Source organism: Camelus bactrianus, chromosome 4 (genome assembly GCF_048773025.1).
Source record: "Camelus bactrianus isolate YW-2024 breed Bactrian camel chromosome 4, ASM4877302v1, whole genome shotgun sequence".
NCBI lineage: Eukaryota > Metazoa > Chordata > Mammalia > Artiodactyla > Camelidae > Camelus > Camelus bactrianus.
In genome coordinates this window covers 60,429,560-60,456,183 of record NC_133542.1, presented here as the reverse complement: position 1 = coordinate 60,456,183, position 26,624 = coordinate 60,429,560, and the positions used below count along the sequence as shown (strand labels likewise).

The 26,624-nt window shown below is 43.4% G+C and overlaps 1 protein-coding gene and 1 long non-coding RNA gene across 3 annotated transcripts in view; one reads left to right on the top strand and one right to left on the bottom strand.

The window, feature by feature from the left end:
• Positions 1 to 5,044, bottom strand: part of LOC141577484 (uncharacterized) — a 74,191-nt gene extending 69,147 nt beyond the window's left edge. The window contains exon 1 of the long non-coding RNA XR_012506526.1: positions 4,644 to 5,044. This is a non-coding gene — a long non-coding RNA (uncharacterized LOC141577484). The remainder of the gene's footprint in view (positions 1 to 4,643) is intronic.
• Positions 1,166 to 26,376, top strand: TNFSF15 (TNF superfamily member 15). 2 transcript variants are annotated; one of them, XM_074362087.1, is made up of 5 exons: positions 1,166 to 4,691; positions 17,083 to 17,125; positions 18,085 to 18,132; positions 20,466 to 20,713; positions 25,890 to 26,376. In XM_074362087.1, the coding sequence occupies exons 1-5, from the start codon at positions 4,410 to 4,412 to the stop codon at positions 25,941 to 25,943; spliced, it is 675 nt and encodes a 224-aa protein (XP_074218188.1). In that variant the 5' UTR covers positions 1,166 to 4,409; the 3' UTR covers positions 25,944 to 26,376. The 2 variants fall into 2 exon arrangements, with proteins under 2 accessions (XP_074218188.1, XP_010955499.1); XM_010957197.3 differs by lacking the exon at positions 25,890 to 26,376 and having other exon boundaries at positions 1,170 to 4,691; positions 20,466 to 25,723.
• The last annotated feature ends 248 nt before the right edge of the window (positions 26,377 to 26,624 follow it).

The following is a 26,624-nucleotide window of genomic DNA, read 5'->3' as shown; positions in this document are numbered from 1 at the left end:
TCACCTTAAATGGTGCATGTCTTGATCCAAGATCTCAAGCTTCCTCCCACAGTCTTTCTTGTCTCCTTTAAGGGCATCTCCATCCTTCTGATGCTCCAATTAAGAACTTAGACCCAGACTTTTCTCTTTCTCTCTCACCCCACATCTGGCTCGATAAGAAAGTATGTCTATTCTATCTCAAAATATACCCAGAATCTGCCATTGCTTGTGACCCTCCCTGCCACCACCCTACCCAATCCACCATCATGCCTCACCTTGGTTACTGCAGCAGTTTCCAAACTTGTCTCCCTGATTCCACCCTTCTCCCTTCAGCATAGCAGCCAGGATGTTCCTTTTGAAGTGAAATCAGAACTAGCCAACCTTCTGCCCTACATATTCCAAAGAGTCTCCACCTCACTGAAGGAGAAGCCAAGTCTTGCCCAAGTCCCACCTTAGATGCCCTGTGCGCTCAGCCTCCTCTGACACTGCTCTGGCCTCATAGCCTCTGTTCTCCTCACCACCACTCCAGCCATCCTGGGCACCCTGATGCTCTTTGAACACACCTGCTTCAAGGTCAGGAGCAGTCTACCAGACACCCACAGGCTTCCCCTCACACTAGGTCTTCATTCAAATATCTACTCTCAGGAAAAGTTGCCTTTCCTGACCACCCTATTTTGAATTGCAACTAAAATAAGCTAGCTCTTTCTGTTTTTAATTTTTCCCTAAAGCACCAAGGCCATCAACCATACTATAAATTTAAATTATTTATTTTGTCTTCTGGCCATCTCCCCCCACTAGAATATAAACTTAATAAAAGCAGGGGTTTTTGTCTGTTCTCTTCACTGCTTTATCCTACCACCTAGAACAATATCTTGCACCCAGTAGTAAGTACCCATGTGCAACAACTCGTCATTTGTCTGTAAGCTATTTAGACTCTTCTGCCTTAGATCCACTGAGAATCAAAAAGGAAGGAAGGAGTACCTTGTAGCAACCAAAATGTCTGAATCTCCAGAGAGGTTATCCAGATGACAAATAAGTGCATGAAAAGATGTTCAACATCATTAGCCATTAGGGAAATGTAAATTAAAACCACAATGAGATACCATTACATACTTAACAAAATGGCTACAATAAAAAATAGGAATAACACCATATTCTAGAGAGAGGATGCAGAGAGACTGTTGGATCTTTCACATACAGCTGGAGGGAAGTAAAATGAGAAAACCACTCTGGAAAGCAGCCGGCAGATACCTATAAACTGAACATATGCCAACTATATGACCTAGCAATTTCACTCTTGGGCATTTACACCAAAGAAATGAAAACCTGTTCACACAAAAACCTGTACACCAGTATCCATAGCAGCTTTATTCACAGTAACTCTAAACTGGAAATAACCCAAATGGCTATCAATGGGTAGTGGGTTAAATAAACTGTGGTCGATTCATATCATGGAATGCCATACAGCAATTAAAAGAAATGAAGTATTAATGATGCAATAATTTGGATGGACCTCAAGGAAATGATGCTAAGTAGAAAAAAAAAAGCCAACTGCAAAAATATACAGGATGCATGATTCATTTAGATAACATTTATCAAATAACATAATTACTGAGCTGGAAAGCAGATTAGTGTTTGCCAGAGGTGAAGGGAGGAGGACAGGAAGGCTGGCAGCTGTGACTATGAAATGTAGCATGAGGGATCTCTGTGATGGAGCTTTTCTGCATCTTGACTGTAACGATGGTCACATGAATGTACTCATGTGAGAAATATCACAGAACTAAATACATATACACAAATAAGTGCATATAAAGCTGGTAGGATCTGAATATCAATGTCAGTGTCAATTTCCTGGTCGTGGTATGACATACTGACGCAAGATGTTGCCTTGGGGGAAATCTGAGTAAGAGGCATGTAGAATCTCTCTGTATTTTTTTCTTACAACTATATGTAAATCTACATCTATAGTTATCTCAAATAGATGTCTATAGGTCTGTGCCCAAAAACTCTAATCCTCTTCCCATAGGACATTCCCCAGGCACAAATTCAGAATCCACTGACCCATACTTTAAACAGCAGTATAACAAGCTTAGTTACTATGTTTTGCAGATAGCCAGGTAAGTTAGAATGAGGAGAGTCTGCTAGAGTCCTCAAGGTCACACAACAGAGGCACTAAAACCCAGGTCTCCAATCCCCAGTCTGGTGTTTTTAGTAATCACCATCTTTTGAAGCCTTCTTATATTGTAGATGATAATTCGTACCTCTTCATTTGAAACTATACATTTACTCCTTTTTTTTTTTAGAGTTTTTTTTTTTTTTTTTTTTTGGAGAAAGAAGAGGGTAGTTTGATTGATTGATTGATTTTTAGAGAAGGTACTGGGGCTTGAACCCAGGCCCTCGTGCATGCTAAGCACACACTCTGCCACTGAGCTATACCTTCCCAACCCCTACATTTACTACTTTTAAGACACTGATTTGATCAAGCACACTAATTTTCTAAATAAGAAATACAAGGGTAAGAAAACATTTGTAAATCTCTTTAAGATAATTTGATATTAAGTATGATTATGTGCTTAAAACTTACAACAGCAAAGTTTTAGGTTAGTCTTAAGGGAAAGTTTCTTATTAGATTTGTTAAACCAAGAATGGGTAACCCAGGAACATAAAAAATCATCCTTTGCTTGGATTCTTTCAAAATATGTTAGATGCTTATTTCAGTAGGTGTTGGTTAAGAGTCTATTACATGACAGTTACTATGTTAGGAGCTACAGCCACAGGGAAGAGATATGACCTAGTACCTGCCCTCTTAGATCTGAATGAGAGTGATGGGAAAAAATAGTCAGTCACATCATAGTATGAAGTATTCAATGAAAGGGAAAGAAGGGGAGGCTATCAGAACATAGATGAGCATCTCACCCCTAATCCTGGAGGCAGGGAGATGCAAAAAGATATCTACATGAAGTTAGAAATCGGGGAGCTTGGTGATATGAAAGGAAAGGACCAGTGGGGGGAACAGCATGGACAACAATGCCACTAGTCCATACGTGCATTTGGGGGAGCTGCAGCTTGGGAAAGTGGTGTGAGAAGACCTGGACACTTGAGGAGGGTTGATAGTGGCCAGGGACCAAGTCATGAAAGGCTTTTCCAAGTAGTCTGAAGTGTTTAGGCTGGGATATAAGCAGAAGTAGCAACTGAATGGAGACACTAGTCAGAGTAGTTTCCACCACATGCCACAGGACATCCTTAAGCTTTCCTCTTTCTGCAGTCCATCTTTTTGCAGGGTCCTCTACTCTTCTCCAATATCAACCTCCCTAAGCTTCACAGCCTAGTTCCAACACCACCTTTTTCTCCAGGAAGCCGCCCCAACCCCTAACTGGAAGGGATGATCTGCAGTGGGTGTGGGTGTCTGTGTACGTGCACTGTACAGCATCACATGCAGTGCAGCGTAATAGTTAGGAGCCTCTGGAACCAGCGTGCCCCAGTCCCAACCCTGGCTTTACTGCACACTCTCTATGCTTCAATTTCCTCATCTGTCAAGTGGGAATAACAACATTACTACATCAAAAGGTTATCTCAGGATGGAATAATTTCATAGATACATTTAACTCACTCAGAAGAGTGACTGGCACAAAGCAGCGTTTAATCACTGTTAGCCTTTATTACATGTTGTGGCTGCCGTGCACACCCAGCTTGGGCTCAGTCAGCTTTGGACTCATCAGAGAGTAGAAGTCAATGTCTTTCCTTCACAGATAGTTGGTCAACACAGGCTAGAAATACACTTTCCTTTCACAGGCAACGTAGTGGTAGAGACAAGAACCCCAAACCATGATTTAAAAGAACTAGATCTTCTTTCTAGCTCCTCCATCTTAATCCCTGGCTGACCTAGGGCAAGTGTCTTCACCTTCCAGAACATCAGTATTCTCATCTATGCAATAGGAATGAGCTCCTAGGAGATTCAAAAAGACAGAGGGCACGGCACACTTTGCAAAGTGGTGATGCAAACATGATTGCCACCTCCCAGTCTGCAAACCACACCACACGCCTCTCCATCCTCACTTTCACTTCCAGAGGAAGCACAGTCCCCAGACTGGCACAGCTGGCAGGCCTCCAGTGCTGGGAGCAGGTATATTTCCATTTGCCCCACCCACTAACTTGATGAATTCTTTTTCTCCTCCTCCAGGGACTTTCCTAACTTCCTTCTGTAAACGAAGGAAAGAGCACATGAGCACACTGTATATAAATATGCTTGGGAAAGCTTTCTTCTTCTTCTTCTTCTTCTCTTTTTTTTTCCCCCCCTTAAACCAAACTTGGTTTCTGTTGTAGGCGGTGCATTCCCTAGTAGGGCGGGGAACAGCATGCTGTGAAAAGGGGAGATGGGGAGGAGCAGGCAGTGATTAATTCACCCACTGTGAGAGCTGGGCTTCTATTTAATGGGGGGGTCTCTCTGGCCAGGAGGAGTCACAGGCAACTCCAGGACCAGCAGGAGCATGGCAGAGGATCTGGGGCTGGGCTTTGGGGAATCAGCCAGCGTGGAAATGCTGCCTGAGGACAGCGGCTGCAGGCCCAAGGCCAGAGCTGGGTCAGCATCCAGGAGCAGCAGTGCACGCTGGGCTCTCACCTGCTGCCTGGTATCACTCCCCATCCTGGCAGGACTCACCACCTACCTGCTCGTTGGCCAGCTCCGGGCCCAAGGAGAGGCTTGTGTGTTCCAGGTAAGCAAGACTCCGCAGTGACCTGGGAGATCAGCAGAACTCTGCAGCCACCTGGCTGCTATTACAGCTTTGGACGGTGCACCTTGATTCATCTGCAAAGGAAGTGTAGAATGTGAGGGGTGGAGAGGTCCGATTTGGTTTTTATTCTCAATATTTCCAGGGGATGAATTGTGCCTTTTTATGTTTATATGGGAACAAGCTCAAGCCACATATTTTAGATAATTATAATCATAGTGTTCTGATAATCTGGGAGCATCCCTTTTCTTTAAAAAGAGAACTCTTTGATTACAAAATTAACACATGGTCATTGAAAAAAGGTAAAAAACACAATTAACAAAAAGAAGAGAATTATTATTACCCATAACTGCATAGAGGTGACTACTGTTAACATTTTGAGGTATATAATTCCATATTTTCAATAAAATGGGATTATTTTTAGTCCAATATTATGATTTTATTTATTGTTAGTAAATTCACAGCAGCATGATGATACAGACGGTTGTATTATATTCCTGTATATGTATGTGCTATAATTTACTTAATCAACCTCCTTTCTTGGGTTCTGAAAATTTTTTTTCAAGCTCAAGAAAGAACCTCCTACCTGATTGTCAATCTCTCTGGTCTTGCTGGGGGCTTAGTCAAAAAAGAATATAGGGTCTAGGGAAGACAACAGCGCAACGGTGGGAAGGTGCTTATGGGCAACAGGGGGAAAACATAATTCTAGACTAGGAACTTAAAAAACTATAGACCCTGAGAAATGCGCATTCAAGTGACACCCTTTGAAAAAACTCACTTGCATAATCTATGATAACTGATTTAACTTCAGTCCAAAGTATTAAATTCCAGAGAAGAAAACGGGCTTCTCAATTGGTTTCGCTGGAAAAATTTCTAAGCAATGCTGGCTGACCTCAAAGCAAAGACACCGTAAGCAAGCCATGGTTAATGTGTAACTCTCACCAACCACCAGCGTCAGCAAACAGACCAAGATTCATTCAGACAACAGCATCCATGGCCACATGCCATCATTCAGAAAATGTAGAAATACTCAGATAACCAGAAATGCTCTTCATGTTAGAGGAGAGTGGGAGGGCAGGAGCTTTAGGCTGCGACCCCTAGACCACCATGGGGCTGGCTCCTACAAAGTCAAACTGCAGTGTCTAGTCAGCCTTCTTTCGCCAGAAAGAGATGGTTATTCTTGAATGAGGCATTAAGTGGCTCCAGTAACCTGAGCTCTCCTAGGTTCTGATGGGAGATAACTCCTTTTACCCAAAACAGTGTCTGAGATTGCCCATGTCGTGTTGATCTACAAGCCCAGCAGCTGGAATCCACAGCCCAGCGGGGGTCAGTGATTCACCAAATCAGGAAGAGAGTTTGAGGGATGACCTAGCACTGGACAGGAAGCCCCATGAGGGAAGGAGATGCATGCTTGCCCTACTGTGAGCACTTGAGAGATGAAAGGCTTTAAAGCGGGGCTGTCGTAGTTAAACCAGTCTCCCTGGAGAGTGGACATGTGGGGACTTTTGGAGCTGTGGTTTGGCCAGGCTGTGTAACTTCTTGGTGTATCAGAAGAAGGAGGAAAACATGGGTAAGGCTGGGGCACATGCAGAAATGGGAGTCCTGAAAAGAGACACCTGACCCATTCAAAGCAGAAATTTAAAGAAGAATGTTTAAAGAGTTTAAAAGGGATTCAAAGAAAGGTTGACTTGCTAACATACAAACAGATTAATGGGAACTGCAGGGCTGGAAGCATCTGGGGCAAGCAAAGGTTTGAAGCTGGCCACCACCCTTTGGCCTGAAGAGGCAAACAGAGGGCCTACCTGGAGGAGCTGAGCGCTGAGTTGAGGAAGGCCATCTGCCAAAACAGCAGGGAGGGAACAGAAAGTGGGGAGGGAAAACTCTGACCACTCTCTGCAACCAGCCTCTCATCGCATTGGCCAGAGGCAAATGGAGAGCAAGTGTGTCCAGAGGTCAGCCTCACAGGGCACAGGGCAAAGTCAAAAAGGGTGAAGAGTGGATCTGGAGGGGCTCACAGAGAATAACCAGCTCAGAGGAGACAGAAGAAGATGGGATTCAAGGAGGAAAAACCAGGGCATCTGAGACACTTGAGTTTGATCCCCAGCTCAGTAACCTCTGGCCATGTGAAAATATGCATGTGGCTTCATTTTCCTGAGCCTGACCCCTACCCAAAAAGGATACTAGTATCAGTACTCTGACAGCACTAATAAAGCATGTACAGGGGCAGTTTACATGTCGGGGATGTGGGGGAGCTACACATTTGTGGTAAGAGGACTGGACAACACCGTTTGTCTCACGGAGTTCATACAAACTTCACCTTGTAATTGATGTGACCATCTGTGTTAGTTTTGTTGGCTTTCACAGAGGAAAAAATCAATTTCTCATTTCTTTATGATAGAAAGCAGTTTTGCAACTTAGAGCAAGGTGCCCACCTAAATTAGGCACCTACCTTCCCACAGAAACTGGGAGATGGGGGCATTATCTGTCTTGAGGATCACATTTCAGACAAACCAGTTCTCATGTCAGGTGGGGAAGAAAAGACCTATCTGATCTTCAGAAGGAGTTACGTACATTTCAAAGTGAGGTGAAAGTACTTACAAGTTTCCTAACCTAAACACTCTAGGAAAAAGGAAGGGAAAGAAATCTCTTCCCTTATTTTCAACAGAGGAACTAAGCCTCTTATTTCTTATTTACATTTGTTGTTATGATTTAGATCCCACGGTTGGTAAGACCTAAATCCAAAACTCGAACCCAAAGCTGTCTCCCCCAAAGCCTGGAACATTCCAGAAGCCCTGCAGATGCAAAGCTCCATTGTGATCTACCTGAGTGGACTTTCCCAGACTCACCTAGGGGCAAAAAATCACCTTCCCTCCCACCCCCAATCCAGCCCCACTGTCCTCTTCTTCTGTCCGAAGACTTCAGTTAAATCCACGGAATCTGAGATTGTTTATGGAAAGAATTTTCCATTCTCACAGTGGCCCAGGCCCAAGGCAATTCACTTCTAATACGGGGAGAATTAAGATAAGAGGGTCACCCAGACCTTTAAATACATTCACAGGTCTGAAAAGCAGGCCCAGCAGCGGAGGACGATACTGACAGTAGTAATGCCATGATACTAGCTCCCATCTCTCCCTCGTAGAGAGCTCTCACAAACACGATCCCACTGGGTAGTCACGCCAACCCAGAGATGCGGTGAGAGGGTGAGCAGTGGCTTCTGGCAGATGAGGAACTTGGAGAGAGAGCGCCTGCCCCAGTGAGCAGGGTCACAGCCTGGGAGGGGATGGAGCTAAGTCTCAGAGTTGGCAAATCCAGATGTCTCTGGTTTCTCTTCCCCGTTGCCTGCCCCCCCCCACTACAATCGAACTTTTGATCAAGGAACACACTTTCCATCTGCCCTTTTTAGGGATGGATGAATTGGTCATCCTTATGTGTTGGGGAGGATAGGGAATGGGAGGATTCCGTAAAACAAGAAATTCTGTAAAGACAAGCCTGGACTGGATTCTCCACGCAGGAGCCAAAATGATTCTTGGAAACCTTTCGCTGCATTGCATCAGGGCCCTGCCTCTGTGGCTTCATTTTGTGCCCTCCCCCTCCTCTCCCCTTCCCCTCCGCAACCCCCACCCCACCCCAGCCTTTGGCCTCTCAGCTCCCTGCTTCCCTCAGCTCCCAGCGCTCCAGCGCTCTCCTGCTCCCAGTCCTTACTTCGCTGTTCCCTCTGCTAGGACTGCACTAAGGGATTTTCTCATTCCACTCTCAGAACAACCACAGGAGGCCAGCATCCCTGAGAACCTTTTCTAATCCAACACAGGAGTTGAGGCTTGGGAAGAAGAGGCTCCAAGGAGCTTGAAAGGAAGGGAGTGAACAACATACAGAAGGTCCCTGAGTAATCCCCTTAAAGCCACCGACTGTAGTGCTGTGAGGATTACAAGTAGCTTCCATAAAGCTACTGGCAAGTGCCAGGCAGCATGGGCGCTGGTTGGCTGTTTTTCCCTTTCCTTCCTCTAAGTAGGAAAGCTCTTCACATATTTAAAGAAATTAAGAGCCGGAAATGCCCTTAACCCACGACTCAGCAGCTATGACCCAAGGGCCAAATCTCATACACTGCCCGTTTTGTAAATAGTTTTATTGGAATCTAGCCACACCCATTCACTTATGCACAGCCTTGTCGGGTTTTCACACTGAACAGCAGAGCTAAGTATTTGCAACAGACACCATGTAACCTGCTAAGTTAATATTTACTATGTGGCCCTTTACAGGAAAAGTTTGCTGACCCTTGGTCTTGTCTAATCTCGTTTTACAGTTGAGGAAACCAAGGATCAGAGGAGGGAAGGTAAAGTTCAGGGTCACAGGGCATATCGGGGCAGACCTAGAATGATATCCTACTTCTATGCTTACTTGCCCTCATTCTCCCAGAAAGTGGGACCAACTCCAGTCTTGCTGGGTCCCTAGACCAAAGACTGGAAAGGCAATGGAACTGGTGAAGTAGTGTTCCAGGTTCTTATTAACAGCAACCAAAACCGCTACCAGGACTAGTACAAAAATATTTTTTAAACTGGATTCTTCCTTCAGGGACTGTGTAAGGAAAGATCTCATGTGACAAATTTATCAGTAAGTTGCACAGCAGAAATCAAAATTAGAGTTGAGACGGTTGGGTCAACTGTCTTTAGGTGAAGTGTCTGTAAATATGGCATCAATTAAGTATATCACGGTCCTTGCATGCAATGGAAAACTTCAGCTGCCACTGCTTTTTAAAATTGAGGCATCTCTGTACACAGGGATGGAGAATTTCTTGAAGATATACCATGAAGTGAAAAAAGCAAAGTGCATGGCAGCATGTAGAATGTGGAACACTTCATTTTCTGAAAAAGTAACACATGTTCACATGTATGAATGTGTTTATAAATGCACAGACTCTCAGGAAGAGGACCAAAGAGACTGGTAACCCTGCTAGCATCCAGGTTGGGGAGCTGGGTGGCTGGTGCCAAGGGAAAGGAGGAGACATTTTTGAACCTATATTCTTTTATACAAAATGTATATGTGACCTATACAAAACAAAATAGAGGCAGTAAAATGTTTTAAGGTCTTTAGACACCTAGAGAATGATGTCAGATAGATTTGAATCATGGAAAAACCATGGGTCAAAAGTTCAAACCCAGCTTGAATTCTGGCCTAGCCACTTCTTAGCTATGTTACCTAACTAACCTTCCTGGACCTCAGCTTCTTTGTGTATGAAATAGGGATAATTAGAAATAAAATCCTTAAAGCATGTGGCAGAGGGCGGGGAATTAGCAATTGTAGCAATTCTGTCCTGGGAACTTCCCTGCTCGTGGAAATTACATCACAGAGGGCAACTTCAGCACCTGCCCTGGAATCTGACATCACCAGTCCAGAGAGCAGGTTCTGGTACTGGAGGGTTTTTCTTAGTCTCTGACGTTTGTGAGCTATCTCCAAGCCTCCTCCTCCATCCTGGTCTTGCACCCGCAACCCACACTCCAACCCATCCTTTACCAGCTGCAATTGGCCTTGGCCTTGGCCTTGGCCTTCTTTTGGTCCTCCGTGGCATCCACTGCCTTCAGGATGGGTCTACAGGCTCCACTCTGGCCCACAGGTATCCGGAAGCCAGGCCTTCCTCTCTCCCAGACGCTGCTCCAGCACAGAGTCTGTGCTCCAGGCATAACAGAACGCACCACACTGGCTCAGCTCAAGCCCGGAGCAGAGTGGGCACTCAGTACTGTGCGATGAATAGTCAGGGATGCCACTGCTTCCCAGGATAGCACCACTGCCCATCTCTGTCCTTCCCTCCAGGCCTGCTTCTAGAATCATCTGCACTCACTCTTTCCACATTCTCCTTAGTCCCCTCCAATCTCACTTCCACCCCTTCCTGAAAAATCCCTGCAATGCTCCTGGCCCTTGTTCCCTGCAGCACCCCCTTCCCCCTATGCATGTCCCTGAGACCCCCCCCTAGTCTCCACTCAGACCAGCAGGACCCCATAGTGATGCCAGCTCAGGCTTCAGAGGTACACAGACTGGAGGGAAAGCCATAGCTCCTCCATGTCACAATTGTGACCTTGTAACAATTTATCATATACCAAACTCCATTCTAAGCTTTGCCATATGGAGCGTTCTGAGAAGAGTACATGAGTTCATGCCTATAAAGTTCTTGGCATGGGGTCTGGCGTGTAACACGTGCAACACACACTTACTGCTGACGTACACACATCAAAATCATCTCAGTTAATCCTTGAAATCACACAATGAGGAAAGTACTACTATTTATCTCCATTTTAGAGATGGTGAATCTGAGGCTTAGAAAAGCAAAGTCTTGTACCCAAAGTCACACAGTGAGAGTGTGACACTGGGATTCAAGCCTACGATGTCCGTTTCTCCCAACCAGTATACTAGTCTGCCTGAGTATAAAATCAGTAAATTATTCACTTCCTGGGGGTCAGGAAGATTTAACAATGACACCTTAGAAAATGCCTGTCACATAGTTAGTGCTCATGAATGCTAATTCCCTCCCTCCCCTGGGAACATCTAGCTGTCCCTGGCACACAGAAGGTGCTCACTAAGTGTTTGCTGGGTAGAGAGAAGGATGGAAGGATGCACAACGTACCAGACCTCCCTAAGCCTTATACTCCCCGTATATAAAGTGGGGAGGTTAACATACTTTCTTCAGAGCACTGTGCTGAGAATTCTGCAAGGAGATGTCCAGAAAGCTATTCCCATAATGCAGATGCTCAACAGACATTATTTCTCTACTCACTTTGCCATCGAGTCTTTTATTTCACTCAAGCTGTTCCCTCTGTTGGATGAAGACAGTAATGATAAGCCCCCGTCAGCGCTGTCTACAGGAAACAAATAGTTGAGATAAAAGTGCTTTGTAAACCGCCAAACACTCCTTGGCGCTGCCTCTGCTGTAACCTCAGGAAGTCCTGGCACACCTGGAGGACAAGCCTAGCTCACTTCTAAGGTCAGGCTTGGGGGAAAGGGCAGAGAAATCAGAGCGGGTGAAGGTGCACTGAAGAAATGAAAGGCAGGGAGGGCAAGCGAGCTGCGGGTGTGACTCCCACACCTGCACTGCTGCTCCTAGCTGGTGATTCCAGGGTCCACTCATTCTCCCACTAGAGTAAACACAGTGCCCAGGGCCCTCATCTAGCAGACCGCACGCAGCCCAGCTGCAGCAGCACCATGGCTATCAGAGGTCGTCCCCCTGCCTGGTGTCCTTAGTGAGGCTCGATAGCTGACATGAACAAAAAGCTTGGGGTTTGAAATGGGTGGGGTATATCCCATTCTCTCAACCCCTCTGCACTCTGAAAGGGCAGGAGTCTAGAAGCGAACCATGGAATGAGGATGCCTCTCCTGTTGGGATAAGGAGGAAGCCATTCAGAGCTCTGCAAGGATCCAAATTTGTCGCTCGTCGTAAAAAAAAAAAAAAAAAAAACAACTCAAGGATGGCTTCCATTTACCATGAGAGTGGTGAGACCAAGGGGAACCAAGAACGCATACCACAAGGACTGACTGGGCCCAAAGAAGGAAGGAAAATGAATTGGATGTCCACTTTATATACAGTGTTTCTTAGCTATCACAACAGTCCTGGGAGGGAAGAATGATCTTTTGTTTTTATAGATGAGGAAACTTGAGTCTTACTGAGGTTAGGTGGCTGCTAGGAAATAATAGAGCTGGGATTTCCGTATTTGCCAGGCTGCAAACACCACATTCTTTCCCCTGGCACCACTCTGAGTGCTGCATGTAAAGCCCTGTCCAGTGCGCCTTGGAGGAGGGTGAAGTGAAATGGCTTTGAAATCAAACAGCTTCCAGGTTGGACTTATCCTTGTGCAAGTACAAACAGGGAGCTGCCAGAGGAAAAGACAAGGAGGTAAACGTCTGTGTGTTTCTCCTGGAAGCGCTGGGAGGATGTTATGGGCCATAAAGCATTTATGCCTTTGCAATTGCAGCGTTCATGACGGCAAGAAATAGATAACTCTTCCTGTTTATAAATGTACTAGAGAGTGAGCACAGAACATGGGAGAAAGGCTAAATGGGTCATTAGTTAAAATACACTCAAGGGATTTTTCTGGGGAAAATGCCAATAAGGGACTCTCAAAGACCAGACCGCTTCAGGCTCATCCATTATGTATTCAGCTAATGTTTATGAGGCTCCTGATATGTGCCAGTCTGTACTTGCTCTAAAGGTTCAGATCCCAGACCTTCCATATGCTCTTTGCCTTTGGCATACAAAAACTATAAAAAGTGATCGCCTCTTCTGAGAGTGGCTGGAGTATTAGGCAAGGAGCGCACACAGACAGCAGTAGGACCTGGCACCAGTGTGTACTCAACTAGACAGCCGTCTCCTCCTCCCTTCCATCCTTCTTCTTCCCTGTTCAAAATATTAGAGTATTCCCCAGATGCCTATAGTAATAGGTCACAGTTAGTTTGAGCTGGGGATTACCATTCAACATGCCCACCTCCTACCAAAAAAAAAAAAAAAAAAAAAAACAAGAAGGAAAAAAGAAAGAAAATCAAATGAGAGTGAAAATTCCCTGACCTGTAAGAACTAAGGGGTGAAAAGCACCAGCTTACTTTGCTTGGGCTAATAAGTACCAGGGTAATTTTTCTGGCTCTAATCCTGGCCAACTTTCACAACTTTCAACAAACATTTCTAGAGCCGTGACTATGCTCCAAGCAAAGCCCAATGAAAACCTTGAGAGGCCCCAATACTAAAAGATTATGGCCACCCACCTCTACATAATTAAATGGTTTAAATTTAAACAAAACCTCAAAACTTTGCATGTATTCTACAATGAAAAGGTCTCCTTCCCAATTTTTTGAATTGCAAAACTCTGGCTAAGGTCCGTGAATTTGAGTCTTACTCCATCCTCTGCTCTCTTTTGCCTGCCTTTCTGATGCCTGAGGATCAGCATATTTTGCAGATTGGATAATCCAGCAGGCATGCCAGGCACTGTACAAGACACTAGGAATGCAGTGGTGAGCAAGACAGGCAGACCAGGCTCTTGCTTGCATGCATCTTGAATTCTACTAGAGAGAGAAAAGCATAAGCCCACAAATAAATAATGACACTTGAGGAAGTGACAAATGCTCAGAAGGAGAAATAAAATTGGGTCCCGGTTCCACAGTGGACTGAGCGGGCATTTAAAAGGGAATAAATCACATTCCTCTGGAGTACTCTTGGACGCCATGCCTATAAAGACTTGGAAGCTAATAGTGCAGTGACTAGCATTCCTTGGGAGCCTTTATCTCCTTGGTGCCCCAGAAAGACCAGAAGTGATGGAGATGAGTCAGGGTTGGAAGACAGTAAGCCAATTATTGGCCTGACATTATTTAATAAGCAGCCATCGAGCCAGCTCACATGCATAAAACTTTCCCCAATTAACCCACTATTTCATCCTCTCAAATCTCCTCTTCATTCATTCCTGCTTCCTGTCACAATAATCTTCCTCCCATGATAGACAGAGTCATTACTAAGAGAAACTGCAATGGAAGTCTTTAGATGTTGTTCTTGGAAAGAGAGTCCCAGCTGATGTTCTTCTTGGGGACTCTTGGAATGTTGTGTTCTTCAAACCTGCCAACCGGCACTATCACAGCCTCCAGATATTTAGTGATGTTCTGGGCCACTAAAGCCCGTACATGCCCATCCATATATGAAAATAAAGTATGTGCCCAAGTTATACAGATCCAGCAGAGCAAAGGGAAGTGTGTTCACATCCCAAATACTTGCTAATGACAATGGAACTTGGAGCCAAAAGAAATGCTCCAATCTCTTAGCTGAGTGTCTGCTTAGACAAAAAGAATCAGGATGGTCAAGAAGATTTCTCAGCAGAGTACTAAATGAAGTAGAACATGGCCAAGTGTGGCAGGCATCATTTCCTACACAAGCAGCAGCAGCCAAGCTCTCCCCATTCTCCTTGGGAACTCCCCTTCCGTTCTGTGCCTTGCCAAATGACCAAGTCCTTTATCAGCTCTGTCAGCAGTGAGTAAGGAGACAGGCCACAGGATAAGCTCATTTCCAGGCCGCCTCCCCACCTCCCAAACCCATCAGAGTTACTGATGCTGGACAAGTAGTCAGGTTGATTGGGTTTAGGTTTTCAAAGCCATTTTACTCACGAGCCTATGCTAAAAGTTTATAATGTACTCATTTGGCAGCAGAAATCCTTGCAGTTTCCCAACTGCTCCCATGCTCCGTTGGGCCTCCTTACTCTTGCACAAGCTTTTGACCTTGTCTGGAATGGTCATTATCTCTTATCAGCTGGCTAATACTTGTGGGAACTTGTAAGACTCAGTTCAGGGGTAATTCTCCCTGATTCCCCCACTTCTGGGCCAGGTTCCTGTTTTCTGGACTCTCTGTTTTCCCCACTGTCACAGTGCATGGAACTGTGTGCTGGCAGGTATCCATCGACCTCAGCAGATGAGAAGCTTGCCCAGAAGGTGGAAGGAGCTAAGGCTGAGGGCTTAGTATTCTGGAGTCAATTGGCCTGGGTTAAAATCCTACTCCTCTACTTTACAGGTGTAAGACATTGGGCAAGTTTCTTAAGGTATCTAAGCCCCATTTTCAACATGAGGATATAAACTTGGGGAGTCCCTGTGAGGCTAAATGAGATAATGCATGTGACGGGCTTAGGACAGCAGTGTCACTACTCATCCAATAAACAGTAGCAACACTTACTGCCTTTTTCAGCTCCCCTGAAATATTCACTGGTTGCCTCTTATGGCTGGAACACAGAGAACTTGGAGAGGAACAAATAGTGGGTCACAAGCCTGGGGTGATAATTGCCACGATAAGTATTTGGGGCTGTGTCTTAAAGGCCACGGGGAGCCACTGAAGGTTTACGAACAGAGTTGTGTCTCAATAAAGTGATGCTTTAGGAAAAGCCCTTTGAAGGCAGACTAAGAGACAGATTCAAGAATAGGAGAAACCAGATGCAGGAAGACCTGTTAAGAGGCCACTGGAAGAATTCAGAAGAGCAGTGTGCTAAGGCCTGGAGTGGAGGCATGTGTGAGAAAAATTACAAAGTAGGAATGACAGGTTGGGTTTTTGGAAGAAGAAAGACACAACTTTCAGGTTTGGTAACTGAGCAGAAGCAGTAGCAGTGCCATTAATGAATTAGGAAGTGGAGAAAAGGGAGCTGGAGATACAATAAAGTCAGTTAGTCATTCAAAGACAAGATCTCTGCCTTCAAAGGGCTTCCAGTAGAGGTTAGGTAACATGGCTTGGAAGTAAAAAGAGCCTGGTGGTCTTTGCCCTAGCAAGATCTCTGTTATCACTGCTCACAGACCCAGACTCAACAATGACACAGCTACACATGCGTGTGTAGAGAATCCACGCACACAACACCACACAACAGACACAGATACACAGATGCAAAAACACAGTGACTCACACTCTCTCCCACCGGTGACACTGTCTTCTCTCATACTCACACAGACACACAAGTCATTCACACGTACACACACACACACACACACACACGAATTTTAAGATGTAAAACTGATCAAGTGTTCATGATGACATGAGGGTCACTGTTCGTGGAGACCATGTAGATACAATAACCAAATCAGAAGACTCTGGGTTGAGCCAAAATCATATCAGAGAAGGTTTTGGGGAAACACTGGAAAAATGCAAGATGGTGATTTTATTCCTAAACTAAGAGTTAAGTTTTGCTTCTGAGTTCCATGCAAATCTGGGAGTTATCTATGGCTAGGGATGTTATTATTCTCATTTTACAAATGAAGACACCAAAGCCCAGAGAGAAATTGTCTTGCTGAAAATCATATTGTTAATAGTGAAATCAGGATTCAAGTTCAGGTCTGTCTGCCCCCAAAGCAGCTACTCTAACAACCCACATGGCATCCGAAATGGCTCACAAACTAGAATTGCACAGGTGAAAAAGTCTTCATCTATTGCATGGAAACAAGGCAGAATTGTGGAGGCTGATGAGAAAGATAACGTAGTCATCATTTCTTTTTCTGTATCATTTTTTACAATAGCTCCAATTTTTAAATTGTGGTGAAGAAAAGAAAATAAAACAAATGTTATTATTTGTTCAAATAATAGAAGCGATGACAAGATGTTGGCGTGCCCTAGAATGGAATAGGGAAGAAAGCGCTAAGGACAGAACTTTGAAGTCACACTTCAGAGACGAGCATAAGATAGAGAAAGATCATGGAGGTACTGGAGGAGGAAAGGAGAGAGCTCGGGTGAAAGATTCCCACCAACCAAATATTCTCATTCCATTTCCCTTATCTCTGAGCACCCAGGCTGGGTAGCAGCATCTTAATCATGCCTATATTATGGGCAGCAGTGTGGGTGTGGGGTCAAAAGGACCAAGATGATCTGAATCATATCTTTCCTTCCCAATAGACTCCAAAAGGACAGGAGGTTGGACCTTCACATCAGCGAGTCTGTAAGTGTGTTTATATTTTATGCCTTTTCTTATGAGGAACAAGAACATTTCTCACTGTTCTGGTATATAAGAGGTTCAGAGTGGTGTAAACCCAGAGAAGTGAGGCACCTCCCCAGTCACTAGGAAGGCAAAATGCTGCCAAGGCCAAGTGCATGGCCTGTGGAGTTGACAGCCTTTGTACAAATAATTTCATCTTTCTCTCTCTCAGTTTACTCACCTATAAAAATGGCTATAATAGTACCTACTTCCCAGGGTTAGTGTGGATTAAGTTAATTCCTACAAAGGTATTAGAACAATACCTAGTAGGTCAAAAGTATGCTATGATGTTTCCTTTCTATTATCAATACCATCAACTTTATCACTGCAGTTAGAAGACACTTGTCCTATATAATCATCTCCAAGAACCAAAAGGAAATTTGGAGGCCTTCTGGAGAACTGGTAGGGAAACAGAGGCCCAGAGAGGGAAAGAGATTTGCCAAGGTCATATAGCTACAGAGTAGTTCCCACTCAAGAACTGCCCTGTTAGGACATCCAGATGGCTTGGTGGATATGGTTAAAGGAACCGTGAAGAAGGCAAAAGGCCAATTAGCTCCCACAGAAGCAACAGAAGCAAAGGAAAGGCAAGACAAGCTTTGCTGAACACTGATCATATGCCAGGAATTATTCTGAGCACTTATCGTTCATGGTAGGATTTGATGTGTCTACCTTAGAGATAAGAAAAGAGTCTCAGACAGATTGGATAACTGCCCAAAGATTCATTTGTGTTCAAGATTATTTCTCCTGAGGCTGCCCTGCCCCAGGGTGGGGGGTGGGGTGGGGAACCTGCAAAGAGTGGACCTGGACAAGCTGGAGGAGAGGAATGTTTCTCTCCAGTTGCAGGCACCGTGTAACTCTCAAAATGTTGTCTTTACTCCAGTCACCTTCTAACTCATACAAAGCATTTTCTCCTTTCCTTACAGATGCACCTCCTAGAGCTGGTGGAGATAAGCCAAGGGCACATCTGACAGGTAATTCTTCCTGATGTGTTTTCCAGGAGACCATGGGCCATGGGCCTGAGTTTTTGCCAGAACTCATTCTTGTAGCTTCAAACTAGAAACCACATCTCTTGGTAACATCCTCCTCTCAGTCAAGAGCTTTCAGATGTCTTCCTCCACTGAAGGGTCCAAAGTTCCATGTCTCCTAGGCATTTTTCTTTCAGATTCTATTAGCTTTTTTCCTTTCTCTACTGTTTCTCTCCCTTTCATTAGCACACTCAGTCATTCAGAAATGGCTTTTCTCAGACTCGAAGATTCACGTAATTCTGAACATAGTCAAAGATGAAAACTCCCCTAAGTTGCCAATTTATTGAGTCCATCTGTGCCCTATTCAAGATGCAGTTATTGGACATTTACATTCAGGTAGATATTTCTAAAAATTTTGCATTGATGTAAAGAGATTAAGAGTAATCTCTTAATATCACCATTTGGCCAGATTCCCAAGTCTAGTGTCAAAATTCCTGGCACCTCACATCTGAAGCTGCCTATACCTCTAAGACTCCAGAGAAAAGAGCAAGACAGTGCAGAAATATGTGTTAAAAACCTACTGAAAAAACTAGAGAGTTAAAAAGCAAGCATATTCTTCTGACCTGTAAGAAAATTTGCAACCCACAGGTTATCTTGTTTGAAATCAACGGTTTGAATCAATTGTTTCTCTACACTAGACATACCTTGTAAGAGCATTCATTCATGTGTTCTATATAGTATATACTTACAAATAATGCAAACGTAAGAACATTTAAATATATCTAAGATGAAACAGGCTTATTTTTCAGTCTGTCAATATGAAAGATGTTAGTTTATTTGGGGAAAGAAAATAAATATGTGTTGAGTAACACTGTATCCAGCCATCATGGTAAAAATGTCCATGTCTCTTCCATTCATTTGATTTTCGGAACAAGACTATGAGGGAGCTTTATCTCCAGGTCACAGGCAGGAAATTGAGACTCGGAGAGAAGGAACCTACATGTTGTAGAGTCAGGATTGGAAATGGACCTATATGGCCCAGAGCCCTGGTCCCTTTCGCTCCACAAGTCAGTTATATTTTGGATTATATTTTGGCCCTGTTGATGTGGGAGAAGCATTTGCAAAATGTTCTAGATATTTGATGCCCTTTTTTATTAATTACTGCCTGTGTTTCATGTGGCTTTGAACCACAGCCAAATGGAGTGGAATTGGGGAGTGACAGGGAACATCTGACTCTGTCTCCAAATGTCCTTTCTCTGCAGCAAGCATTTCTGAAATAAAAAGGCTAATAAAAGTGAACGTAGTTTAGAGGCTATTCCTAATACACACCATCTCGTTTAAGCCTTTCCACAGGTATTATTATGTCCTTTCACATTTTGTTGTTGCTCTTGTTCTTGTTTGTTTGTTTGTTTTCAAGGAAAGATACATCAAATAAAAAACACATTCTCATTTAGTAAAGAAATGCTTTATACAATAGGATTATGGCAACATGAGGAGTTAGTGGAGGAAGGGACTATTGCAATTGGGAGAACTTCTGACCATAAAGTCTGCAAGTGTCTCAAGAGTTAGACTAAAAGAGTCTTGCCTTTACAGACAGGCATATACAAAGCTAAAAAGAACCAGGTGTGGGGAAGTGGGATAAAAGTTTGGCATGATAGGATCAGAGAATGTCTTACCCTGAGGCCAGCCTATTTTCAGGAGGGTGGCTCAGGGTTGAGGGTTAGGTTGAGGATGAGCCAAAATTCAGAGGCCTGGAGGAAGGAGAGAAGCTTGACCAAAGTTTGGTGAATAAGCATTTTGCTCAATGGCTCAGTGGGGATAAGATAGTTCAATTAATTATTTATGAAGAAAAGAATGGGAATTTAGAGGGTCTAGTGTCTAGTCTTGACACAAATAAACAAGGAGGTAGGGGCACCCACCAGTCTTATCTAAATCTTATCTAAGTCTTTAGGGAAGAGTGGTTCTTTGCAGTAAGCTGTTTTCCAAAACACAAAAGAGTAAGGAGGTTTTTGTTTTGTTTTGTTTTGTTTTGTTTTGTTTTGTTTAACCTTCACTGTTTTCCAGGATCACAGGGCTTAGGTAAAATTCAAACTTGTCAAACAAGAAAACTCAGGCTTAGAGAGGCAAAGTGATTTTCTTCAAGTCACCTGCCTAAGATGTTATCTCTGAACAGATGTGTATGTCCACTCACGTATCCTCTACTCATTCCTTCTCAAGGATCTTGTTAGCTGTTGGTTTTTATCCAAGCATTTTACTCTTTGAGAATGATGTAAGACTCTTTTTAGCAAAGTCCACAAGTTCTGACACAAGCAAATGAAACTTCCCTCTTGTCTTTGCAGTTGTGAGACAAACTCCCACACAGCCCTTGAAAAATCAATTCCCAGCTCTGCACTGGGAACATGAACTTGGCTTGGCCTTCACCAAGAACCGGATGAACTATACCAACAAGTTCCTGGTGATCCCAGAGTCAGGAGACTACTTTGTTTACTCTCAGATCACATTCCGAGGGACCACATCCGAGTGTGGCGAAATCAGTCAACGGAGACGACTCAGCAAGCCAGACTCCATCATCGTGGTCATCACCAAGGTAACAGACAGCTACCCCGAGCCAACCCAGCTCCTAATGGGGACCAAGTCAGTGTGTGAAATAGGCAGCAACTGGTTCCAACCCATCTATCTAGGGGCCATGTTCTCCCTGCATGAAGGGGACAAGCTGACAGTGAATGTCAGTGACATCTCTTTGGTGGATTACACAAAAGAAGATAAAACCTTCTTTGGAGCTTTCTTGCTATAGGGGCAAGGCAGATGTCATTGTATGAAGGTCCTCTGCCTCTTAGTTCCTAATTTTCCTCATTCAGATGTAATTATAACCAGGAAGTTTTTTGGAGCATCCACAGAGACAGTGGATTAGCTATGAAATTTAGGGCCCCAACGTTCACACTTTATGTGCCTTACTGATGAGAATACTAATTGGAAAAAAAGGCAGAAGAAGGCAGACATATTATCATGGCTGCTTAAAAGAGTGGTGAGTGTCTAAACATTAAAACACTGATCACCAAATGAATGGATGATCCACTTGGGACCTTTCCATGCCTTCCTAGTATGCGTTTGTCACCAGAGGGCCCAGGTACTGTACAATTGTATTATGAAGCATTTGCTTCAGTTCAGGACCCTTAAACAAAATCCCAAGCCCTAGAAAACTGTAAATCCTTCAGAGGCGAAATCCTTCATCAGTTTCCCCGAACACATATTTCAGTGCATTGCCTAGAAAAATGAAAAGAGAGCTGATGTTTCTTATGAACATTCTCAAGAAAAGAAATTGGTTTTCACGCCATCTATGTCAAGTGAGAAGAACTACCTTTCTCTTTATTATGTACACATGCATCAAAACAAGCAGGTATGAGTTCCACATGCAAATAAAAAATTCAACACTAGCATCAACTCAGCACGGTGTTCTTGAGAACCTTTTATGTCTGCTACCTTAACCCAGAAGACACGATGAAGAACAAGACAGACTCTGCACTCTACCCAAATTTATATGAATACCACTCGATAACTCTGATCAAACAGTACATGCAGATTGCTAAATGGATATTTTTCTCTAAAATATTCAAAGAGATTTAAATAAGGATTTGGCTAATTGGCCCAGCCAAGGCATCTTTGCTTGAGATGAGGCTGGACATTGAGAACCCTCCTGCGCTTCAATGAGTTCACATCCTCTAATCTGTATGATTTTCCTGCACTAATATGTCAAGGGTGGGAGGGGCATTACTGCTCTCTTAGCCTCTGTTGACTTGTCTGTAAAGCAGGAATCTATCAATTTGTTTCCCATGGGTATGGAACATGTTAACTTCGAGCATTTCTGTAAAGTCTAAGAGCATGTCGGTGTGACATGGGGAGTGACTTCCAGCACCTTGGCCGCTATTATAAATGCTCCCTATTATGAGAGACTTCACAGATGGGTCTGAAGGCAAATTTGGCAATGAAATCGCTCTTACTCTTGTTGCCAGGAGACTACAGGGGCAGAAAGGTGCATGTTGTGGTTCCTGAACATGGTGATTGGTGTAGCAACACTTGATCAATGTTTGTTGAGTTATAATTAAATAAAAACTAATTTCTAATTTCTCAGTTGGGAGGTTAAGGTCCTAAAGCCTTCAGCTTCTCAAACCAGTCGGCACAGGGCTCAGCGTGAGCACACACAAGGGTGTGGTCACCTCCACCTGGTTCAGAAGTGTCTTCACAAGGGAAGTGAAGCCTGAATGAGTCCTGAAAGAAGGTGGGAGGGCAGCAGATGGCCTCTGGGAAAGGGCATCTTGGACAGAGGAATTACCCTTTGCTTAAAGGAGAAAGGAAAGGTTTCTCAGTAAGTACAAAACCAGCTTGATAAGAGAATGTTTCCCCAGCCATCTCTTAGAATAATATTTGTTAGTAAATCAGGAATGTCTTATCAATGTTGCCAATCTGGCTCCATGATTAGAGACAACACCCTCTTAAGAAAATAAAACACTCTCTGTGCAAATGCATAAGAGCCCCAGGCAACCTGGGATATGGGAAAGGATTTGTACAGAGGAGTCTGGAGTGGTCTGCTCACCTTCCCTTCCACGGAAAGGAACCCTTTACCAAGGGCTTCAAACCTTTCCTCTGTCCCATAGGGAATCTGGTGGATTTGGAAGTTTATCCAAGAAACAGGGGTTTCCTACTATCCTAAAATACTTGAGGCTTTGGAAAAACCCCTGCCACGTATTTATTTTGCTCCTGTTATAAGCTTGTTTATTGAAGAACATATTATACTCAAGTTTTCATTGCTGAAAGTGTTAAACTCTCTCTAATATTCTTTTTACTGCCCAGATAGGACCTGCCAAACATTCCTAGTAGGACCCAAGTCAGAACCTCTGTTTCTTAGGCATTATCTATCTCCGTGGCAAAGTTTAGTGCAGTAGTTGTAAAAATGAGGTGGGAGAATGTTTTTTCAGAGCATGTGATGATCCCTTAAAAGGAGTAGATGGGGTGCATTCAAAGATTTGGAAGGAAAGAAGGAGCATGCTTACAATGCTAATTTAGGGGGAAAATATTTTACTGGTTCAATATCCCTGAAAAGGCTGAATTCAAATCAATTCCACAAACATTTACTGAGTACCCACTCACCCTGGAAACACAAAGATCAATTATTTTAGTCTCAGACGTGCTCATTCCAACTGCTTAAGCACCTCCATTATCTGCAGATTCTTTAATTTATTTTGGTTGTATTAGCTAATTAATTAGCTGACTTTAGGCACATGGGTATTTTCTCATTACGAAAATGGGTGCTATCTGATGAAGGATGATCATTAACAAAATGACTTGTGTTTAAGTGATTTTTTTAAGTAGCTACTCAAGGACAGTTCTCCATAAATAAAAAGGGACAAAATAAAGATACTGTTTTCTATGGTAGAATACATTTTTAAGCCACATATAGAGAAAGGCTTATTATCTCTTGGACTCAAGTTTGGCCATCAACACCCTTGAAAATATTAGAACTTTATGGATAACCCAGATGCTCTGAAAAGCCTATTTCTCAGCAAATACAGGAACCATGATCAAAATGCATGGAATCACTAGTATTTTGATCCTAGCATGGTTTAGATCTATTTGGCAGAACAAAATTCCTAAATTTTTTTGACTAAGGTACAGTAGGATGTGAAAAGGTACACTTTCACACCCTGAAAAGTGTCCAGTTCAGTTCAGTAGCAAGGCAGGCCAGAGCCCTTGGCTCCATTTCAATCTAAGCCACGTCACTCCAGAGGAAATTCCACCTCTGTGCTTGTCAACAACCCTCTGGATTATAAAAGTTCAACTAGCTCACTGTTCACAAGGCACGCCTGTTGCCAAAATTCTCTTGCAAGGTGTTTTCCCAAGTCCTTTTCCAATCATGTTTTCATGATTGTGACACTGGGGATTAAATCTTCAGGACAGATCTGTTTATAGGCTGCACCTAACAAAACACATAGAAAAGTCACTTTCCTCAAGATTTCTTGCTCCCCTAAGGCCCAGAGTCCTGGAAGTGTTCAACCATTTGTAGAAGAAAATTTTTAAAGGATGCACCACTATCCTGGATGTTAAGAGCTACTGCATCATATTGGCAACTGGGCCTGGGAAGAATTCAGTAGACTGTGAACCCCTCAATCTTTTTGCTCCAACAGTGATAGAGTGAGGGTCAGAGTAGTCACATATATGACCTGCACCACTGTGAGAACCATATTTACAACTTCCCAAGCTCTGTGACTCATTTGCACCACTCCCTCATCCCTCCCATCACCTTATTTTAAGAAAAAAGTACCATACCAGCCCAGACAGAAGTTACTTGTTCAGGACCACACATTGAGTTAATGGCAGATCTAGAGCTAGGACACTAGCTTCCTGAATCAGAGTCCTAGGCTCACTCAGTTACCATCTGCTCTTAGCAAATAGCATTTATTTTAATAACTAGAGGAAAAATGGGAGGAAGACGTGAGAAATGTCAACTATCTATAGGGTGATATAGAAAGGGGGAGGAGATTTCTTCTATGTCTCCCTAGAGAAAGAGCTAGGGCTAATGAGTTGCGGTTACAGAGTCACCATTTCTGGCTCGATGTCCCAAAGAACTTTCTATCCAAAAATATAACTCCCCAGATAGTGATTTCTCAGGCCCTGGAGACAGTCAGACAAAGGGCTAATCCCAAGGCTTTTGTAGAAGCCGTTCCTAGATTGATGTAAGAGGAAAGACTGAATGATTATGTGGCCATTTTTTAACTGACTTCCACGTGATCTATTTGATCGTTAAGAACCTGGTAGGCCTCATCAAGCGTTCAGGGCTTCTAGCCTAGAAGTGGCTGCTGTTTTCCACTTGTTAAGAGTGTCCAACACAAGTGACTCTGAGACCTTGACCAAGGGGGATTGTCATGGAATTCTAGAGCTGATGGGCCTACAGAGCTTGTCTATTCCAAGTTACATCATTTTAAGGATGAAGGAACCCCGGCTCAGAAAGCTGACATAAATGGCCCAATCCCAGACAGCAGCTAGTAGCTGTGTGAGACAAGAATTCACATCTCCTGACACCCAGCCTGGAAATCTTTCCATTTCATCCATGACTCAGTGATTTTTTGAGCACCTGTCATAGGACTGCACTTACCTGGTGCTGGAGAGCCAAGGCAAGAGAGAATATGATGTAAGTCCCACTCTTAAGTAACATGCATTCAGGAGGAAGGAGACACACAACGTTGAGTAAATAAAGTAGCTGAGCTTAATCAGATGACTTATTTGTAAAGTCATTCAAATATGTAACTTTCCCCTCTTTTGTTTCAGGGGTGAACAGATTAAAAAAATGTAAGCTTTTATGTGATTTTAGTGATAAGCCCCATGTGCTTTTACTGATTTTATGTTTTATGTTAAAACATCACAAACTCAAGATAAGCTGCATATTGTATGTTGTTGGATATGTACTTAACTGATATGCATCCCCTGTCTTCCAGCACTACTGTATGAATTCTAATCACTGTGAATGAAATGTTGTATGTGTTAATGTATTTAACAGATGTAACTTAATAAACTGGCATTGAAAGCCACAGAATTTTAATAAATAGATCAATTCTTTTGTTAATTTATCTTTCTTTCTAGATTAAGGTCTAAGGATAACTTCTTGGGATTTTAAAATGCATCTAGTTCTCCATGTGTTCGAATGCAAAATGGTGACTGATTTTCACAGGTTATAATAAATCTTATAACAAGTTGACTGTGCAACCCCACAGGTTGTGCCACTCTGGTCACACAAGGGAAAAGAAGAAAAGGAGGGAGTCAACTGAGTTCCTTTTATGAAGTTGGAGATTCTGTGGTTAAATGGCTTGAACTCACACCAAACAACCCTAAGAAAGAGAAAGAAAGGCCAGAGAGAGCCATGTTAGTACTCGATGGAACCAGATTTGAACCCAGGTCTCTCGGACACTGCACATGCTGCCTCTCATGAAAACAGCAACTGGCAAGAATCAAAAGGGTTCAACTCATCCATCTCTTTCCACTTTCTAGAGCAGTAGCTGGAGTCACCATTGATGCTCAGCCAGTATTAGGGTGGGACCACAATAAATTGCCATTTCTGTGGGTCAAAAATGGCCACATTGAAGTTTCATTTGTTTTCAGCCAAGAGTTGTAAGTAAAATGAGTCATGGATTAAGAGAGAAGAAGATAAGGCTCTCCTCCAAAGCCTCAGTCTCAAAACTTTCCCTCCCAGTGGGAAACCTAAGCATGTCGTGATGTCCTTCTGAAATACAGTCCTCACATTTAGCCTGTACCCACTCCCAGGAGTGGTAAAAATGAAACATGCTTTATACTTCTGGAGAAAAATAAATTATTTGCCCAGAATTTATTCACAGCCAAATGTCTACAAAAATCATAATGCCAGTTCTTCAGATGAAAAATACTGTTCACCTAATCCAGTTCACCAAGCACAACTTTTTCAATCAATTCTCAAAAGGACTCTTCATCCCTAG

Excerpts from the sequence above, each read along its gene's own strand:
- TNFSF15 (XM_010957197.3), top strand. The coding sequence starts at position 4,410 with ATGGGGGGGTCTCTCTGGCCAGGAGGAGTCACAGGCAACTCCAGGACC. Across the intron at positions 4,692-17,082 it reads GAGAGGCTTGTGTGTTCCAG|ACTCCAAAAGGACAGGAGGT; the intron begins GTAAGCAAGACT and ends CCTTCCCAATAG. Across the intron at positions 18,133-20,465 it reads GCCAAGGGCACATCTGACAG|TTGTGAGACAAACTCCCACA; the intron begins GTAATTCTTCCT and ends TTGTCTTTGCAG.